Consider the following 22,662-nt stretch of genomic DNA (forward strand, 5'->3'; position numbering starts at 1 on the left):
TTTGTCACAATAAATAAATTAAAAAATTTTTTAAATAGCATGCCTGTACACCACCAACAACCAATTTAATGAAAATGTAAATAAACAAGATATTAAAACTCAGTATTGCAAAAATGGCAATGTTCCCCAGATTCATTTATAAATCGAAAACAATTTCAATGAAAATCCTGACAGTGTTTTCATGGAAAATTGATTTTAAAACTCACACCGAAGAGCAAAGTACCAAGAATAGCTAAAATAGTTTTGAAGAAGAAGAACAAGGTAAGGAAGATGTGGAGTTGACACATGGTTATACAAATGAGAGAGCCTAAAAATCAAACTTGTGCATGACAGAGGCTGCATTACAATTGAAATAGATGAACTATTTGATCTATGATGCAGAAAGCACATGTCTTATCCATATGGAAAAATAAAATTATGTTCCTTACGACATTCACAAAAATAAATTTTATGGGATTAGAGATATGACTCAAAAAAGCAAATTGTAGAAACTGCTAGAAAAAATACAGGAGGCCCTTTTAATGACTTTAGTGGCAGGGAAGGATTATCTTAAAACACAAAAGACAAAGCACGAATAAAGTGAAGAGACAAGCCACAAAGCAGAAAATATCTGTAATGCAAATGACTGGCAAAGAAGACCAAGAATATTTAAACAGTAAAAAGCAAACAATCTAAGAGAGCAATGGACAAAGATAAAAAAAGAGGTAAATCACAGAGAAACCCCAAATGGACAATAAACATACGAAAACACATTCAACCTTACTTATAATAATAAGAAAAAGGTAAATTACTACAGAATTGAGATATTATTTCAAAGGTTGGCAAAAATTTAAAAGCCTGAGAGTGCCAAAATGGGGACAAAGGGGAAAACTCATACTCTGGTGTGAGTATAAATTAAAATAACCACTTGAGTTGAACATGCTTATAGCCTACAATGCAAAACTTCCAATAGAAACTCCTGTTCATATGTAAGAAATGAAGGTGTTACAAGAATATTCACTGAAAAATGGCTTATAACAAAAAATTAGAAATGACTATAAAATTCATCAATAAATGAGTGAATAAATTACAGTATATTTATACAGTAGCATACTCCACTGCAGTTAAAACAAATTATCAGTACACATACCAACATATATATTCTCAAAAACATAAAACTGAGTTAAAAAATGAGCTACAGGTGCTCGCTTCGGCAGCACATATACTAAAAAATGAGCTACAGAATGATCTCACGTATATGCATTTTAGAAACTTGCATCAACAGCAAATTTTATGGATACATAAACACTCAGCAACAGTATAAAAATATTCAGGAGAATGAAAAATAACGTATTTATGAGAAGGGTTTCTCTAGGGAGGGAGACAGAAGAGGAATGGGAATATGGAAAGGAACAGAGGAGGTATCAACTGTATCTTTAATATTAGATACATAGGTACACAGACAGATATAGATACATATGCTATAATTTCAAGATTTCAAGGTAGTTGGGTTGTGAGTACATGGATATTTATTTTCTATATCTCTACATATTTGAAATATGTTATACATTTCCTTTATATTAGTAAAAGGAAACATTTTAAAAACTACAGTTGTAGTATTAACATAAATGCAACTTAAAAACAAAATGTTGAGTTAAAGAATTTAGTCAAACATGGGTGAAACAAACATTTTTTATAACTACATATGTATTGGTAATTGTATTGGCTTTTATGGGAATGAACAGCTCCAAATTCACAACGATGGTTGTCTCTGGGGAGCGAATAAGAGGAACAGGATTAGGGAAGGGTACACAGGAAGTTTCAGCTAAATTTATGACTTCTTTTAAAAGTCTGAAACAAATATTGCATTTGCTAAAGCTTACTACTGAATGGCTTTTAAAAAACATATTTCTATGTAAATAATGGTACCAACAACAATAGACAATAACAAGAACAGAGCCAACATTTTGAGCACCTATTATGTAGTAGCCACACTTCTCCCATCCAAGGACTAACCAGGCCCGACCCTGCTTAGCTTCCGAGATCAGAAGATATCGAGAGCATTCAGAGTGAAGTGGCCCTAGACTAGTAGCCACACTTCCAAGTATTTACATGCATAATGCTAAAAAACAACTCTAGGAGGTGGATTCTATTACTATCCTCATATTATGAGGAACTGAAGCAGAGAGAGGCGCGAAGCTCATCCAAGGTTATAAAGTTAATTAATGAAAGTAAGAAAAGAAGCTAGGACTCCTACTCCAGCTTACAGTTTAATACCTTTGTTGTTATTATCATTTGTTATTCATTTCTGTATGATGGAAGTATTTCTTAGAAAACACTATTAATCCCGCCCCCAACACACACACATATATATTTCAGCGTAGCTCAAACTTGTTCTAAAGATGCTAGAAGAATTCTAGGTATGTCATGAAAAAAGCAGCATCCCAACTACTCTACTGATTTACATGTTTGAGGTTTGGTATTTTTTAAGACCATTATTTCATGGTCAAACATTATTTCTTCAATAGCCCTAAAATAATAATTTACAATCTTAGAAACTGACATGGGGAAGCATAAAATATAATTCAACATCTCTCTCTCAGAAGGAAAACTGGATTATTTACCTTTAGGTCTGAAAACTCGTATTAGGAGTTTTTAGTAAGCGGTTCTGGCAAGAAATTGAATGGAATTTCAATTATTCATTTTTTCCTAGTCTCTTAAGTTATGAGTTGGTTTGTTTTTAAAAAATCAGTACCTAATATTATACAATGATAAATATCATTTGTATAGGACTATTTATACCAAAATAAAAGGGAAATTGGCATTCTCAGTGATCAAAAATGTATCAGCATTTATTGTGTGCTAACCCCATACTCTCTGTAGCAGCAACCATTTCTTAAATGTACATTTCTGTTACCATGTCTTAAAAATGTCTCCTCTTCTCAAGCTATATACCCACATTCTCATTACTATTATCTACAGAATGTCTTCAAAACACAAAAAAAGAAATTCTTCCTTTCAAAGAATTCATTGTATAGTAGTAGGGAAACAGACTAGTAAACAAAAGTTATCTGTAATACATAAGTACTTCAATAAAGGTATTTAAAAGTATTAAGAGGCCGGGCGCGGTGGCTCAAGCCTGTAATCCCAGCACTTTGGGAGGCCGAGATGGGCGGATCACGAGGTCAGGAGATCGAGACCATCCTGGCTAATACGGTGAAACCCCGTCTCTACTAAAAAATACAAAAAACTAGCCAGGCGAGGTGGCGGGCGCCTGTAGTCCCAGCTACGTGGGAGGCTGAGGCAGGAGAATGGCGTAAACCCGGGGGGCGGAGCTTGCAGTGAGCTGAGATCGGCCACTGCACTCCAGCCTGGGCGACAGAGCGAGACTCCGTCTCAAAAAAAAAAAAAAAAAAAAAAAAAAAGATAGGAGAGAGAAACACTTAGCATTAACTCCTGATATATTTTCCTTGACTACATTTATCTAAGACTAAATCCCAGCTGCTCATTTACTACCCATGAGCAAGTCATTTAACATTTCAAAGCTTCAAATATGATGCTAGGTGTTCAAGAACTCTAAATTACAGAGGGAATCTGAATAAATGATCTCTAAAGTTCTTTCTAGATTTGAAATTCCATAATTCTAAGACTACCAGAGGCTCTGAACGCTAAACTCCAAAAGAAACCACAAAATATTCAGTATGTAAAGAAGAAAAATCAAGATCATCAAGAGTTTTTATACTTGCATCTTATTTTTGCAAAACTGCTATTAATAAAACAATTTCTAACCTGAACATCAGTAAAATTCCCATAAAAAGATAGCACATTTTAATAAATGTTGGTAAAGTGCTTCTCCCCCCCAATACTGCACACTTCTGGAAAAAAAATTCACCAATAGAAGTACACTGCTTAAAAGCCCATAGCGTAGACTTGTAAGTCATCTTTTAAAATGAAGATGTCTATCAAATATGTATATTACATATTTACAACGTATTTATCTCACCCTTAAAATGTTAATGTACAAGTTGAAGATTCATGACATTTCAAAAAACAGCTATTAACTCATTATAGTAATACGCTTTTGTTTTATTATCACACATTCTGAAATTTGTAACAAGGTTTCCCTTACCTGATATGGACACGGAATGTGATATTCTCTGCAGCGTTCTTGTATCCACGTTGTTTCCCAGATGCCACGGTAAGCTTGCTCATAAAAGTAGCATCCAATTACAACCAAGAGTGGTACGAGATAAAGAATGCTGAAAACACCAATCCGGATCATAAACTTCACTAATTTATCTTGGTTCTCCTTTTCCAATGGAATCTCAATCCGAACTCTGTTTAGGGATATAATGCCAGCTAAGAGGAGAGAAACCCCAACTACCACATACAGGCAGAGGGGAGCAAGAACAAAATATCTCAATGCATCAACATCGTAGAGGCCAACAAAACACACGCCACTAATATTATCACCTTCAATTTTATTCATCGCTAAAAGGATGATAGTTAGAGTTCCAGGGATGCCCCATGCACTGGCATGAAACAGCAACGCTTTCTTCTCAATAGCTTCACTACCCCACTTTGGCACAGCTGCTAAAAACCATGTGATGGTAAGAATTACCCACCATACACTGCCAGCCATAGTAAAAAAATAGAGTACCATAAAAAGCATGGTACAGGCTTTATTATGAGATCCTTGTGTCACTGTGGAAGCCTTATATTGTGCAGGGATGGACGCATTGCAGGCTACTCGATCCTCAAGCAAAAATCCAATGAAGAAAATTAAGGATACCATCATGTAGCAGACTGCATAAAATATAATAGGCCTTTCAGGATAACGGAATCTTGTGACATCAATCAAAAAAGTTAAAAAAGTAAACAATGTGGCAGAGAGGCAAATGATTGAAATCAATCCTATGAAATAGCGAGCAAATGATAGTTCTTCTCTCCTGAAGTACATATTTGGACAAGGAGGTGAACAATCACGCACGTGCAGAAAAGAATAACCCAGATCAGGATCAATTTTTAACTCCCGGGGACACCAAAAACCATAGTCTCTCTGCACTGCCACTGGGGCTCCTTCAGTTGGTTCTCCAGCTAAATTCAGATCCACAAGTCGAGGATACGGCTCATCACAATCTGGGAACCTAAAAAACAAAACAACATGAGAACTATTTTTACTTATGGGGAAATCTACCACGATCTAACAATTTGGATTTCCAAATCTGGCACTCACAACCTTATTTATTCCTGGAGAGCAAATGCAATATGTAGAAATAAAGTAAATGGTGATATCTTGTTTGTGGTCCATACAACTAGATTTTTGACAGCTGAGCAAAAAATACTAGTTCTATGTCTTGAGAAAGTATGATAGCCTCGAGACAAAACAAGGTTGTGTTGCAGATATTTATGCAACTAAGGAGACCATTGTCATGAACTCCCTTCATCTTTAATTTTTTTGCCAATAACTGTTTCTAAGACTTTAGACTCCCAGTAACTAGCTGTTTGCTGTTTTATATACATCAAATAGTTTCTAAGAAACTATCATTAAGTTTGCCAAACACATATATAACCTTATACTGTAGCTGATTAATATCTTCAAATCTTTTAGATTTTCTAATACAAACCATTTTCTTCACAGATAATTATAAAGCCAAATGACAAAATGTATTGCATTCAAGTATTTATTGGAACACTGCAATATGCCAGGAGTTAAAAAGATAAAAATACAGATCTCTATCCTTGAATCTAGAAGGAGACACATACTTATAAACACAACATACACAAAATACAGCAGTGTGACACTCTGCTAGCAATTAAAATCTATATAAGGTACAAAAATGATAATGATAAAGACAAATTAATTACATAAGCGGAAGGAATTATGAAAGACTTCACAGAGTAAGTTCCCCAATACAGGATTTTAAATCAGTATTAGCAGTAAGCCAATCAGCATTCTAGTAAGCAAATATAAGCATAGGCATAGATGTCTGAACAGGGTGTGTTTGTTACTGCTGGAACACTGAGTGTGCATGACTTGTGGCAGGAGATGTGACTGGAGAGGTAAGCATGTTGCAGAAATGTGTGTGTGTGTGCGTGTGTAAACCTTAACAAAATTTAAAACCATGTAAACACTACAATTTTCCCATGTTACCCGGTACTATCTATGGAAATTATTTGTATATCTAACTGCCAACCCAACATACACACTTAGATATCTAATAGGCACCTCAATCTTCAACCCTTCTGAAAGCAAATTCTTGACTTCTACTCCTCAGGTTTCCTCATATCAATAAGTGGTTATTCTATACTTCTAGCTGCTCAGGCCAAAAACCTTGGGGTTATCCTTGATGTCCCTTATCTTTCATATACACATCACAATCTACCAGCATTTCCTGTGATTCTACTTAGTGATACATCAGGAAACCGACCTCTTCTCATTTCCTCCCCTCTGGTGCCCAGTCTGAGCCATCAATATTTCTTCCCTGGACTTCTAGAGGGGCCTCCAATTGATCTCCATTTCCACAGAGCAGCCAAAGTAATCCTTTAAAGATATGCTGCTCCTGTGTTTGTGATCCTCCTTCTCTTCTGCTTAAAACCCTCTACTGGCTTCTCATCTCAGAGTCAAATCCAAATTCCCTACCACAGCTAGAGAGACCCTCGGCCCCAGTACTTTTCTGATCTTATTTTCTTCCACTCTCCCTCACTCACTTGGCTCCAACCACTTTGGTGTCCTGTCGTTCTGAGTTTAGGAAGCATGGTTCCACTTCAGAGTCTCTGTACTTGCTGCTGCTTCCTCTGCCTAGCCTGCTCTGCCCCCAGATATCATCATTTGTTTTCTCACTTCATTCAAGTCCCTCGTCCAAAGCCTCCTTATCAAAAAGGACTTCTCCAAGCACTCTATAGAAAATAGAATCCCTCTGCTCTCCTATATTGTATCCCTATCACCTACCGCATTTGTTCTTATTAGCATTTATTTTCCTGTGACATTGTCTACAATTTTATTTACCTCCACCACTAGAATTTTCACTCCATAAGAACAGGATCTCTGTTTTGTTCACTGCTCATTTTTGGTATCTAGAATAGTGCCTAGCACACCAAAGACATTCAACTGACATCTGTCGAACTAAAGAATGTTGAGTGAATATATTCATATAACCCAAACCCAAGTAATCAGAAAGGTAACCAGGAGCAGTGTAAAAGATAGACTTGAGTGGGGCAAAAATGGGGCAGGGACACCAGATGTGCCAAAATGAAAGCCAAATAAGGCACTGAGAATGAGACGGACATGAAACTAGTTAGCTAAAAGCAACAGAATGCATAACTTGAATGTGGGAGTAGTTAAGATCAATGAAGTAGGAACAGAAGATACTTCAAGGGAATAAAAAAGTGAGCCAAGAAGTAAAATCAATTTTACATATGCCAAAACTGAGGTTGCTGAGCCAAACTGAGGCCAGGATTTCCAATGGCTACTGGATATATGTTAGGATTTTCAACAGCTGCTGGATATATGCAGGTTTTGAGCTTTGCAGGGAGAGGCTACAGATTCAGGTTTAGGAATCATCAGTATATAAATAAGAGTTAAAATAGGTGAGATGAGATTATCCAGTGAGAGCTGCAGAGAACAGGAACAAAACTCTGGGAAGCACCATTATTCAAGGGGCAGAAAAAAGAGGAGGATCCAACAAGGAAATTGAGAAGGAACGGTCTGAGAAATAACAGATCACAATAGTTCTCTTACATGATGGACTGAATCATTTTCAGGAAAGGAGGATAGACTAAGGTTGAAGGAAATAAAGGTGAGATACAAGTTTAAGTGATACAGATTTGGCACAAGTGCTGAGGAAAATCAACAGAAATTTTTCTGACCAAGACAAGTGGTTACAAATAGAAAATACAACTGCTGTAATTTCAGAATCATTAAATATATAGCACAATCAATTTGTAAAAAATTAATCAGTCTATTTGGAGGTCTAAATAAGTACAGTAAGAGGAATGAGATGAAACTGCTATCAAACACGTTATTTCAAGTGATAGACCACAACATTTAAGCTAAAGAAAGAAACAAATGAGATCAGAAAGGGTCTATTTAGGATAAAAAGATAAAAATTCTGGGGGTGTCCATGAATTTTTAGAATAAGTGCTGTCTTCGTCCATTTTGTGCTGCTATGACAGAATACCTGAGACTGGGTAATTTATAAAAACCAGGGATTTATTTCTTACAGCTCTAGAGGCTAAGAAGTCCAAGTCAAGGGGGCCTGCATCTGGGAAGGAGGTGCATTCTTGGTGCATCAATCCATGGCAAAAGGGCAAGAGAGCATGGGGGCCAGGGAGGAAAAGAGGCCAAACTCATCCTTTTATCAGGAACCCACTCTCGCAATAACTAATGCCCTTCTGAGATAATGGTATTAATCCATTCATGAGGGTGGAGTCCTCACGATCTCTTAAAGGTCTCACCTCTCAGCACTGTTGCACTGAGAACTAAGTTTCCAATACATGAACTTTGGGGGACATGAATATTCATGAAACAATCCCCACTGCAGTGGCATTCAGAGGCAGGTCCTGGCCAAGTGCAGTGGCTTAGTTTATAATCCCAGCACTTTAGGAGGCCAAGGCGGGAGGACTGCTTAAGGCCAGGAGTTTGTGACCTCCCTGGGCAACAAAACAAGACCCCATCTCTACAATTTTTTTTTTTTTTTTTTTTTTTTAGTTAGCTGGACATGGTGGCATGCACATGTAATCCCAGCTACTTGGGAGGCTGAGGCAAGAGAACTGATTGAGCCCAGGAGTTTGAGGCTGTAGTGAGCTATGACTGTGCCCCTGCACTCCAGCCTGGGCAACAGAGCGAGACCCTATCTCCAAAAAAGAAAAACGAAGTGAGGTCTTTGGGACAATTAAGGGATTAATGTCCTTATTAAAGAGGCTACAGAGTGAGCTTGCCCCTCTTGCTCTCCTGCCACATGGGGATACAGTGTTCCTATCCACTGAAGGATGCAGCAACAAAGTGCCATGTTGGAAGCAGAAAGCAGCCCTCACTAGAAACACAACCTGTCTGTGCCTCTGCCTGAGAAATAAATTTATATTATTTATAATTTGCCCAGTCTGTGGTATTTTGTTATAGCTGCACAAATGAACCAAGGCAACCAGTATAGTAGGTACAAAAGCATGAGAGCTATGGAAGAATAAAAGGTTGCTATGAAAGTTCCCTTTGAGGCTGGGCGTAGTGGCTCATGCCTGTAATCCCAGCACTTTGGGAGGCCAAGGTGGGCAGACCACCTAAAGTCAGGAGTTCAAGACCAGCCTGGCCAACATGGTGAAATCTCGTCTCTACCAAAAATGCAAAAATTAGCTGGGCATGGTGGTGGGTGCCTGTAAGCCCAGCTCCTTGGGAGACTGAGGTAGAATTGCTTGAACCCAGCAGGCGGAGGTTGCAGTGAGCCGAGATCGCGCCACTGCACTCCAGCCTGGGTGACAGAGCGAGACTCCGTCTCAAAAAAAAAGAAAAAAAGGAAGTTCCCTTTTTCAGAATTTAAGATTTCAAATTTAAGCAATCCCAGGATATATGAGGACATAAAACAGGTTTAATCCTATCAAAACAAATTTAAAAAATAAAGATTATGAGATTTCTATGCTTATATATAAGCTATTAAAATAAAAAGACACCAAAACAATAGGCATTAAATACAAGAAGCATAAAACAGAGTTCCTACCCAGGCAATTCATAATTGTTTTATTTACGGACTTCTAAAAGAGAGACTAGAAACATTTTCAGGTGTCTGGAGAGAGAAGAGATGAATGGTTAGATGGGACTAAATAAAAGGGCAGGTAAAATAGGTGGGAAATAGACAAATATGAGAAAGCAGAACATCAATGAATTGACTACAAGAAGCAAATACAGTAGTCCTCATTTAACATTGTAGATAGATTCTTGTAAACTGTGACTTCAAGCAAGACACCATACAGCAGGTCCTTAAAAAACACTGTTTTTTTTTTTCAACATCATTTTGTTATAACGTTTGTAAGAAAACAAATTGGTATCCACGAGGCTAAGGCAGGAGAATTGCTTGAACCCAGGAGGTGAGGCTGCAGTGAACCAAGATCATGCCACTGCACTCCAGCTTGGGGGACAGAGTGAGATTCCAGCTCAAAAAAAAAAAAAAAAAAAAGAGAAGAGAAAACAAAACAAATTGGTTTCATTAAATGTCATTCTGCTTAAAGTCACATATTCTGAGAACCTATCAACAACGTTAAGTGAGGACTTACTGTACAGATTTATTATTTCTTAAGTTTCTCCATCTGTCAAGTAAGAGTAACAAAATCTGCTTTACTTGCCTCCAAGGGCTATTGCCAGACAACAAACAAAATTATTTTTAAATATGAAGGAGAAAAGAAGGTTGCCTATAATAACAAAAACCTGGAAACAACCTAAATGACCATCAGTAGAAAGCTAAATAACTGTAGGATATTAATACAATTGGCCACTACACGGCAATTAAAAGGAATGTACCAGACCTACAGGTTACAGGTACAAACATAGATACATACAAAAATGTTGTGTTGTTTATGGATATGCATATATGTAGTAAGAGTATATAAGCAAACATGGGAATGATTTTAAAACAAATTCAACATAAACATTATCTCACTCCTAGAGGGTTAAGAAGATAATAAGCTCAAGATGGATAATAAGGAAAAACCTTCAATTTTACCTGTATTATTTCTTAAAAAAAATCTGAAGCCAATATTACAAACTGTTAATATTGGGCAAAGCTAGATAAAAATAGATACATAAGTATTCACCTTAATCTTTATCCTTGAAATATTTCAGAATACAAATAAGTAAAACATTGTTATATAATAAATATAGTATATTATTACTACTAATAATGCTCACTCAAATGAAACTTTAAGAATGTTTAATAAATCCTCAAAACTTTAAGACATGCTTATAGTCTATATACTGGATGTAATTTGAAAAGTATTTGACATTTTCTGGATTTGGTATGTTAATACTTGACAGAAAAAAAGAACTGAGAGAACTATTCTACAAGTCTATAGTTAAATCATAAAGGTATTTGAGCTCCTGCAATGATGAGGTAATAAATGGTTTTCTTCTCTGTATAATTTTTCACAAATAGCACTATTTTCATAATCAGAAAAAAATGTTTTAAAGGGGGAAAAATCAACTGTCTTGATTATGTAATTCTTAAGTCTTTTAAAAACTTCTTCACAGAAATGTTTTCTTTTTCATTTAGTGCTTCCAAATTTCTAAGCAAATAAACAATTCTGAGGCCACAAAACTGCTATTCAAAATTAATGACTAATATGTACACTTCAAAAAAAGTTTTTTAAAACAGATGGAAAAGAAGACAAGTAATTTTAAACATATTGCAATATAAGAAATGATCCATGAAAATCTACAATTTTCATACCTACTGCATTCCATATCTTCAGGCCAAGGAACACCGAACATCTCCATGAGCTTCGAACACTCACTGTAAGCCCGTTGACACAGCCTACGACAGGGAAGTGTGACACGTCCATATTCCATACAAATAGGAGCATAGAGTGCACAAAGAAAAGGCCGGAAATCCCGAGAACAATCCAGATTCACCATAGGGTGGAATGGCTAGGGAAAAGTTAAAATTGAATAATTGGTTAAAGAGCTGTATACAAGTGAAAGCTTTCTATAATATTGCAACATTCTCTTTCTCATTAAAAGAAAATTCTGAGGGTTATTAACATTTTCTGAAGGGGAGTTTTTGTTTTTTTAAATAAAACTGTCCTAGCCCTACCCTTGAAGATTCTGATTTAGTTAAATGTGAGGTGTATCCCAGAATCTATATTTTAGGTGATATTAATGAAGAAGCCGGGTTGAGAACCACTGACAATATCCATTTTACAAAGAATACACAAAAGACATGCACCAAATGTTCAAAAGTGTGACTAGATTGGTGATAGGATTACAAGAAATTTTAGTTTTCTTCCTTTAAGTATTTCTTTCTTTCTCTTTTTTTTTTTAAGATGGAGTCTCGCTCTGTTGCCCAGGCTGGAGTGCAGTCGCATGATCTTGGCTCACTGCAATCTCCCCCTCCCACATTCAAGCAATTTTCCTGCCTCAGCCTCCCAAGTAGCTGCGATTATAGGCATGCACCACTACGCCCAGATAATTTTTGTATTTTCAGTAGAGACGAGGTTTACCCATGTTGGCCAGGCTGCTCTCAAACTCCCCACCTCAAGTGATCTGCCCACCCTGGCCTCCCAAAGCACTGGGATTACAGGTGTGAGCCACCACACTTGGCCTCCTTTAAGTATTTCAATTTCTAAATCCTCTTCAATTAACAATTGTCAACAGGAGAGAGAGGACAAGTAATAGGAGAAAAAATGGGAGAAGGAGAGGAAGGTAAGTAGCAACATAGTAGCAATTTAAGCATTGAGGGCAGGGAAAGGTCTCTCATTTTGGGCTCAAATTTTCTTGATTTTTTTTTTTTTTTAAAGACAGGGTCTCGCTCTGTCACCCAGGCTAGAGTGCAGTGACATGATCTTGGCTAACTGCAACCTCTGCCTCCTAGGCTCAAGCAATCCACCCACCTCAGCCTCCTGAGTAGCTGGACTAGAGGCACGTACTACCACACAGGTTAAATTTTGTAGTTTTTGTAAAGACAGGGTCTCACCATGTTGCCCAGGCTGGTCTTAAACTCTTGGGCTTAAGCAATCTGTCCACCTCAGCCTTCCAAAGTGCTGGGATTACAGCACCATGCCTTTTTCACATTTTAAACAGAGTTCTTTATACTGTGAAATCACATGATGTAAACAAAGCTAATGCTCTAAGTTAATATTAAGGGGAAAAAAACAGTAGCCCCAAACATAAAACCCAGTAAAATAATCGTTTCAACCACAGGAATAGAAAAAATATCCCAAGGATGTGCATCTGTGCTTTTGACTATGGAATATTTTTTGCATTTATTTATATAAAAGTTTGAGTCATTGCTGATTTTGAAGTGGTTAGAGATATTCTTACCACCAGGCCTTTCTAATGTGGACGAATCAATTTGTTTCTGCACTGATATATATTATTTTCCAGAGCCTCCTATACATAATACAATTAGAAAATCAAGAGTCACTCAAAGAAACTGATGTCAAAGAACTATAAAATGAATACAATAACTGATATATAACAAACTATGACTTCCACTTCTAAGAAAGAGTACTCTGTATTACACCAATGTTTCCATCAAGAACAACCTACAAAGAGAAAAAAAGTTTTAAGTTATCTATTTAAAGCCACTGGAGAACTGCTAAAGAACTTCAGATGGAATAAGAATTCAAAGAGCAGGAAAGCACAAACAGGTAGCCTGATACATACAGCCACTTTTCGAAGCAGGTATTTGTTGAACTGGGCATAAGACAAGAGGCTAGGAATCAAGCTTGGCCTAGGCTGTGCTGGAGAACCCAAGAAACTAGCAGAGCTGTAGGTGGTCTTCTGAGGCTATAGAGACAAAATTGGAAATGAAAGAAATAAGATCTAAGTGAGAAGAAGTGGGAAGGATTGAGCCTAACACAGAGTCAGTTTTCCCTATGGGTATCTGAAAATTCTAAAGCTACACAGGGAAGGAAGCTAAGAAGCTAAGTAGAAAGAGAACAGAGTGGAGATTCTGGCAGTCTTATCAGTCTAAAGAGACATGAATTACAGTTCAACCTCCACACAGCACCGCAACATACCAAACTTTCTGCTGAGAAGTCCTGAATGACTACACCCTAGTAGCAGAGACAAATCAGAGGGAGAGACCTACCAACACTGCAATGCAGCCTCTAACTCAGCTCAGTTCCTGACTGAATTAAAGTGATCTGCTGGCTGGATACAACAGCTCACAGCTGTAATCTCAGCACTTTGAAAGGCCAAGGCAGAAGGATCACCTGAGCTCAGGAATTTGAGACCAGCCTGGGCAAAACAGCAAGACTACCTCTACTTTAAAAAAAAAAAAAAAAAAGCTAGGCATGGCAGCATATGCCTGTAGTCCCAGCTACTTGGGAAGCAGAGGCAGGAGGATCACTTGAGCCCAGGCGTTCAAGGCTGCAGTAAGCTATGATCGAAGCTGCAGTGAGTTATGATCACATCACCACATTCAGCTTGGGAGGCAAGAGTGAGAATAAATAAATTTATTTATTTAAAATAAATAAATAAAACAAATAAATAAAAGTAAAGTGCTGATTGCATTTATCTGCTAAGCAGAAAAGAGGATTAATCTTTTTTTTTTTTTTTTTTTTTTGAGACGGAGTCTCGCTCTGTCGCCCAAGCTGGAGTGCAGTGGCCGGATCTCAGCTCACTGCAAGCTCCGCCTCCCGGGTTCACGCCATTCTCCTGCCTCAGCCTCCCCAGTAGCTGGGACTACAGGCGCCCGCCACCTCGCCCGGCTAGTTTTTTGTACTTTTTAGTAGAGACGGGGTTTCACCGTGTTAGCCAGGATGGTCTCAATCTCCTGACCTTGGGATCCGCCCACCTCGGCCTCCCAAAGTGCTGGGATTACAGGCTTGAGCCACCGCGCCCGGCCGAGGATTAATCTTTTCTATAGTAATATAACCTATCTGGAACCTCACTAATATTTTATAATGTCTAGCACTTAGTAAAAAATTACTGGGCATCTCAAGAGACAGGGTGATATAACTGAAAACCAAAAAAAAAAAAAAAAAGTGGTGATCCAGCTCTTAGAGTTAACAGACAAGACTGTATATAACTATCTTTTTTATCTTCAACAAAAGATAAAAATTTCATCAGAAAATTAGAATTATAATAAAATTAAAATTCTATAATTGAAATTATATTACTGAAATTAAGAACTTATTAGAGATATCAAAAGATAAGACTCGCAGAACAGAAAACAAGGCAAAAGAAAATATTCAAACAGAAAGAAGGTCACAGACCAAAAAATACAGAAAAGAGGGTAAGAAACATGTAAAACACACAAAATAGATCTAACACATGTAAATGCAATCTCAAAAGGACAGATCAGTAAGAATGGGGCAGAGGCAAAATCTACAAAGATGATGGCTAAGGATTTTCCAAAACTGATTAAAGACAATCACCTACAGATTTCAGAAGTTCCCCAAACCGCAAGAAGAATAAATACAAGAAAACCTCAGCTAGGCATGTCTTATTTAAACAGCTGAAAACCAAAGAAAAATATGTTAAGGGCGGTCAGTGGAAAAAGGACATTACCTTCAAGGAGGTGACAGTAACTTTCAGAGTTGACTTCAGAAAACCAGAGAACAGTGGAATGGCTTATTTAAAAAGCTGAGAGAAAATAGCCAGTAAAAATATTATTTACAAATTAAGGTAAATACACTTTTAGATAGGCAAAAAAGGAAAAATTAGCCATCAGCAAACTGCACTAAAAGAAATGCTTGAAAGTTCATTAGACAGAAGGGAAATGATCTAAGATGAAAATTAAAAATGAATTAAGAGCAACAAAAGGGATGACTGTGGGAAAATATAAATGAATACTCTGTGCCAACAAAAATAATATCATCTTAAAATACATACAAAATACACATAAAATTAACATGCATTATAGTAAAGTGGAAAAGGTGGAGGGTCAGAAGAGCACTAATAGGGGAATGGTTGAAGTAACTATTTCTATTAGAATATTACAATTCAAAAGTACCTATCATAATTTTTAGGGTAAACAATAAAAGAACGCACAACTAACAAAGCAACAGAGAGGGAAACAAACAATAGAAGAAGGCAAGATGAGAGAAAAAAAGGATGCAAAATAGTTTGAACAAATTAAAATCAAATAGTAAGACTGCAGATATAAACCCAAGCAGATCAATGAAAATTTCAAAAACCACCAACAGAAAAGAAAATTATAAAAAATTATTCCATTTAAAAGAGCATCAAAAAGAATAAATACTTAGGAATAAATTTATCCAATGTCACATAAGACAGAAAACTATAAAATATTGTTGACGGAAACTGAAGACCTAAATAAACAGAAAGACATCCTGTGTTCATGGTTTGGAAGACAATGTTGTTCAGATGGCAATACTCCCAAAAAAGACCTACAGATTCAGTGTAATCCCTTCAAAAATCCCAATGGCCTTCTGTTGTTGCAGAAATGGAAAAGCTGGTCCTAAAATTCATATGGAATTACAAGAGACTCTGAATAGCCAAAATAATCTTGAAAAAGAACCAACTGGTGTACTCATATTTTCCAATTTAAAAACGTATAACAAAGCTATTATAGGAATCAAAAGTGTGTACTAGACAAGGATAGACATATAGTTTAATGGGACAGAATTAGGAGTTCAGAATTAAACCGTCACATGTGTGGCCAATTCATTTTCAACAAAGATGCCAAGACTGTTCAATGGGAAAAAAGTCTCTTCAACAAAACAGTGGAACAAGAGAAAATCCATATGCAAAAGCATAACATTAGTCTCTTACCTTACCTTATATACAAAAATTAACTCAAAATTTATTAAAGGCCTAAGTATAAAAGCATAATCTATGAAACTCATAGAAGAAAACATAGGGGCAAATCTCCATGACCTTGGATTTAGCAGTGGTTTCTTAGATATGACACCAAAAGCACAAGTTGAAAAGAAAAAAATTGGTAAACTGGACTTCAACAAAAATAAAAGCTTTTGTGTACTGAAGGACACTATCAGGAGAGTGAACAACCAACAGAATGGAAGAAAATACTTGATGTTCAAGCCGCTCTAAAATAATAATTGGTTTCAGCTGATTCCAGGGAACGGCATCCTCCCAACAGATAAGAAAAACCTGAAATTGGTGATTAGCAGCTTCCCGATAAGATCTCAGGAGCTGAGGGAGTGGGCTCAAACATGCTAAGAGGCAAAATAGCAGCGTTTTACTGATATATGACCTTCCTCTAGGAAGGCTAGATGGGTAAGGGAAGAAAGCGTCAGGTGACCATGCATACAACTCCAGTAAACACACTGTACATGCAGCCCCTTTCCAAGTGCTAGCAGGCTACTGCACATGCAAACAGCCCACCCCAAGGGAAGACTCAGGAGAGAAGACCCGGAAGTATGCCAACATATAAAACCATAAGTCAAATCAAACCATGCACCTGATCTCGCAAGTCACCCGCTTGGCCTTCTTCCAAGTGTGCTTTACTTCCTTTCGTTCCTGCCCTAAAGCGTTTTACTGAACTTTCACTGCTACCCCAAAACTTGCCTCAGTCTCCCACTCTGCCTTATGCCCCTCAGTCGAATTCTTTCTTCTGAGGAGGCAAGAACTGAGGTTGCTGCAGACCCATATGGATTCGCTGCCACTGGTAACACACTTCGGTGCTGTGTGATTTGGATACATTCCAATGCTAATATAAGCACTGTTCAAAATGCCTTACACATATTATCTCATTTAACCTTCAAAACAATCCTATAAGGTAAGTACTATTATTATGAACTCATTTTACAATACAGGTGAAGAAAATGAGATATAGAAAACTAAGTAGCTTTTCCAAGATCACACAACTACAAAGACAGACCCAGGATTAAGTCAAATCTCGGCATTCTTATCCAGAGCCCTTGCATTTAACAAATTTGTTGTACTCAAATCTCTCTAAGCTTCAGTTTCCTCTTCTGTAAAATGGTCTTAATAACTCATATGTAAAAAGATAAAGTTAGCATACAGAACACAATTAATAAATGATAGCTTGAAAGGGATTGGGGAAAAGGTGCAAGTTAATAGAGCTGTAGCAGGCCTACTTGGTGGGCATGAGGAGGAACCTTGCTAAATTCCCTGTTCTCAACTGCCAAGTGAGACAGTTTTTAAAGTGAAGTTTTTAAAAAAACAAAATAAAACACAGATGAATCTCAAAATCATCATGCTGAATGAAAGAAACCAGACATAAAAAAGTAGATACTGCATGATTCTATTTATACAAAACTCTAGAAAATGGAAACTAATCCATAATGAAAGAAAGCAGATCAGTGTTGCTTGGAGCAGGCAGTAGAGCGGGGTGACTACAAAGCAGCACAAGAAAGCTTTTGAGGTGATGGAAATGCTCTGTATCTCGACTGTGGTGATGGTTTCACAGGATCTGTCAAAACTCATCAAACTGAATGTTTTACATGAGGGCAGTTTACTGTACTCACATTATATCTCAATAAAGCTGTTACACAAAAACAAATACAAATATTAATATTTTTCAAATAAGCAAATTGCCCTGATTTTAACCTTAGCAATTTCTGACCTCAGCAAAATCAAAATTAAATGAGGTAGCCTGAACACTAAAAATCTGAGAACAAATGGATAACATAAGAAACACTATGAAAGCTCTATGAAGTACAGAAAAGGAACTTTAGCTAACTGAATTTTAAAAGATTCTTATTGAGTACTTCCCTAAACCATAATACTTTTGTTCACTAAATCAAGACCAGGGTATAGGAAGTTTACAAACTGGAAAGTAACTTTCTAAAATTAAATTTCTGGTTTCTACAACAAAGGTGCACTACAGGGAATCTTCCATTCTTTGTTCAAATTCAAATCAACCAAGCCTTTGTGCTACCATTCTCTTTCTTCTTTCAAATTTCCATTCCTGTTACCATAGGAACCTGCTTGCTGACAAGCCTTCAAGCATAGCAACAGCCCAAGCTTAGCAAGGATGTGCAGAGGAGACCCAGTCAAAGGCCAAAATTTGACTCATGAGAATCAGAATTCCAACCTTTGTCACTCTACAAAGGGTCTGGTAACCATAGAAACTGTACCCTGTGGGGTTTGGGAGTTTTATGACTAAATTCACTAAATATAAAACCAAATGTGGAATGGTCTTGAAAATTTAAAAATGGCTATTTCAGATCCCTTAGAATGAGAAATTACTCAAAAACAACTTTTTAGAATAACTGTAAGTGACTAAAAATGAGACCTTTTAAAAATCCCCTTTCTGTAACAATAAAATGCCTAATGAGAAAAGGTCCAAACTTTAATAATTATTTTGTATTTAAAAAAAAAAAACTCTAGGTTTGTAAAAATGTCTTTAATTTCAAAGATTTATTTTCCTGTTCAAATCTTAATTTTTAAAAATGTTCTGTGATAGCATATTAAATACCTTCCAATACTTTTTCAGTGAGTTTTTTACAGAAATTTCTCATTATCAGAGAAGAATATGTATTTTCATAAGTCAAAGCAGAGTTCCCACAGAGGTCTATAAATCTGACTCTCCTATGGGAAGTAAACTTTTAATATTTCCAATATCATGGATGGTTCTGAATTAAGTCTCAAAAGATAAAGCTTTACAAAACAAATTTCAATGCATTTAATAATTTAAGACAAATCACTTTATAGTGATTTGTCACACAAGAAAATCAATCAAAAATTTCAGAAGCTGCTATTTTTTGTCCTAAAGTCTGAAATGACTAAATGCAATTTACTACTTGTATGTACCTTTTTGAATTTGGAAGTTTAATTCCTGGCTGGTTTCTCGTCACACCAGGCTTCTTAGGCCACTTTGCTAGATGTTTGTTTAGGGAAAACAACCTATTAATATTAACCTTAACAAAAAATAATAAAGAAAGTAAATCTGTTTGATAACGCATGTATTCTAAAGATTAACACCATGAACTCTATAAATGTAATAAAAGTAGTTTCATTTTCTAAAAAGCCTATCCATAAAATGTTAATAATTATTGTTATATGGGGGTACATTATACTATTCTCCTAAAATAAAAACTACAGTAAAAAAATCTGTCTTTCAAGGTTCATTTGAATACCATCTGCGATTTGAAGCCTTCCATGACTCCTTCCACATACGACCATTCTCTCTTTGAATCCCCTTAGCACTTTGCTTTTTTGCGTATTTACCAAGTTCTTCCCTATATTGTACTTATCCAATCAAAATATATTTAATAGATACTAAATCTTAGACTCTGCACCAGGAGCTAAGCAAAAAAGGACAGTTGAAAAGTTTTTAAAAATAAAATTTCTTTGCTAGTTTTACTACTTTAAAAGCATAATGTGTTCCTTACAGAAAAACCAGAAAATGTACATGTACCCTAGAACCTAAAGTATAATTAAAAAAAAAAAAATGAAGAACATAAAAAACACAAACAAACTACTAATTCAGAACAACCACTGTTGGTCCTGGTGAAAATCCCACCAGATCACTTACTCTGAATGAACATGCATATATGTTTTTCAACCAAACCAGGATGATACTATACTAATGTTTTACTATCTACCTTACTTTCTTTTTTCAACCTAACAATGGATCAAGTACAACTAGAATTTTGATAAGCAAAGATGGAGAATACGCATGCAGAAGAAACATGAAAGGCCTAGAGATGAGAAAGTTGTGTTGCTTTCTTTGCTTAATACACCACTTATAAGTAGAAACACATAATGTTGAAGGATTCAAGTCACTTTGACACCCTGCCCCCCCCAAAAAAAAAGAAAAAGAAAAAAAGAAAAGTAAAATACTAGTATTCAAAAGTATATGGTAACCTTGGTACTGGAATTACCATCACCATCTCCACCAACCACAGAATTATTTATAACCCCAGGAAATTAAGAGCTTAGGTATAGCACTAAACCGTAATCAATTACTACTGCCACCTCTAAGGGATTTAGGATTTATCAAGTTCATGAATTAATTCAAACATTTATTTAGCAGTTACTATATGTGAGGTTCTGGGTTGGGTACTAGGCATACAAAGATGAATAAAGACAAGCTCTACTTTCAAGGGGTTAATTCTAGTAGAAGGGACAAAAATGTAAACAATTCCAATATAATAATATACACACAAAAACAGAAGTACATAGAAAACACACTGGTGAGTATGGAGGAGAAAGTCACTAACTTCTAGGCATCCCAGGTTTCACAGGGAAATAACAACCACACCAGGCCTTGAAAATTAAGATATTACCAAATGGGATACCACAAGAGCCTTCCTGGCACAGATAGCATTTACAGACTTGATAGACTTAAGGAATGCTAAATAAGTAGAAGCCAATTTGTGAATGTCTATTATGCTTTGGATTTGATCCTCTAGGCAAGGATTGGCACTGATACTTTATTTTGTGTGTGTGTGAGATGGAGTCTCACTCTGTTACCCAGACTGGATGGAGTACAGTGGTACAATCTCTGCTCCCTGCAACCTCCGCCTCCTAGGTTTAAGCAATTCTCCTGCCTCAGCCTACCAAGTAACTGGGATTACAGGAGCACACCACCACGCCCAGTTTTTTTTTTTTTTTTTTTTTTTTTTTTTGAGACAGAGTCTTGCTCTGTCGCTAAGCTGGGGTGCAGTGGCAGGATATCGGCTCACTGCAACCTCCACCTCCCAGGTTTAAGCTATTCTCCTGCCTCAGCCTCCCAAGTAGCTGGGACTACAGGCACGCACCACCACGCCCAGCTAATTTTTGTATTTTTAGTAGAGACAGGGTTTCACCATGTTGGCCAGGCTGGTCTCAATCTCTTGACCTCGTGATCTGCCCGCCTCGGCCTCCCAAAGTGCTGGGATTACAGGCGTAGATCCACTGCGTCCAGGTCAATTTTTGCATTTTTAGTACAGATGGGGTTTCCCCATGTTGGTCAGGCTGGTCTCAAACTCCTGACCTCAGGTGATCTGCCCACTTCAGACTCCCAAAGTGTTGGGATTACAGACGTGAGCCACCGCGCCTTGCCGGTGTTATTTTATTTAATTCATTAATTTATTTTTGAGATGGAGTCTCGCTCCGTCGCCCAGGCTGCAGTGCAGTGGCATGATCTCCGCTCACTGCAACCTGTGCCTCCCAAGTTCAAGCAATTCTCCTGTCTCAGCCCCCTGAGTAGCTGGGGCTACAGGTGCCCACCACCACATCCGGCGAATTTTTGTATTTTTAGTAGAGATGAAGTTTCACCATATTGTTCAGGTTGGTCTCCAACTCCTGACCTCAGGTGATCCGCCCGTCTCAGCCTCCCAAAGCGCTCAGATTATAGGCCTGAGCCACCGCGCCTGGCCCACTGTTATTTTAAAAAGCAATTTTCACATATCTCGTTTGATCTTCATAACCAATTCCATTTTAATGATGGTACATGGATATTATATTGTTACTGTCCGCAGTTGATAAGTAGCAAAACCTGGGCTTGAACTGCGTTGTCTCTGAATTTCATACTCTTGCCGGTATTAAGAACCCTCATGTATCAATAATTATGAAGGTGTTTCTGTCTCTGTAAAGTAGGTGATGAAAATCATTGAGACACCATTTCCCACCTATCATACTGGTTTAAAACAAACAAACACGACAACATATCATTTTGGTAAAGCTGTGAAGAAACAGATACTCTCACACATTATTAATGGGAATGCAAAATGGTACAACCCCTATAAAGAGGTGTGGCAATATCAAGGAAAGTAACACATACATTTATACTTCTAGGAACCTATTCCAAAAATACACTAGTCAAAATGTGAAAACACATTTGTAAGATTATGTAACAGTAAAAGACCAGAAACACAGTTGTTTCCTGTGTCCATCAACAGGAATTGAACGAATAATACTGTATATCCAACCCAATGGAGTAAAATTTAACTATAAAAAAATAAGGATCATGTCATACTCATGAAGATAGCTATTAAAAAAACAAAACAAAACAAAACAAAAAAACAGAAAATACCCAGTGTTAGCCAAGATGTGGAGAAACTGGAATCTTGTATATTACTGGTGGAAATGTAAAATGG

At 36.9% G+C, this 22,662-nt stretch overlaps 1 protein-coding gene across 2 annotated transcripts in view; it reads right to left on the minus strand.

Moving 5' to 3' along the window:
• Positions 1-22,662, minus strand: part of FZD3 (frizzled class receptor 3) — a 71,070-nt gene that overhangs the window by 32,484 nt on the left and 15,924 nt on the right. For both annotated transcript variants that reach the window (XM_010370909.2, XM_010370910.2), the window contains 2 exons: positions 11,412-11,608; positions 4,109-5,126 (listed from right to left, as the gene is read on the minus strand). In XM_010370909.2, the coding sequence (XP_010369211.1) occupies positions 4,109-5,126; positions 11,412-11,608 (1,215 nt within the window). The remainder of the gene's footprint in view (positions 1-4,108; positions 5,127-11,411; positions 11,609-22,662) is intronic.

Source organism: Rhinopithecus roxellana, chromosome 9 (assembly GCF_007565055.1).
Source record: "Rhinopithecus roxellana isolate Shanxi Qingling chromosome 9, ASM756505v1, whole genome shotgun sequence".
NCBI classification, from domain to species: domain Eukaryota; kingdom Metazoa; phylum Chordata; class Mammalia; order Primates; family Cercopithecidae; genus Rhinopithecus; species Rhinopithecus roxellana.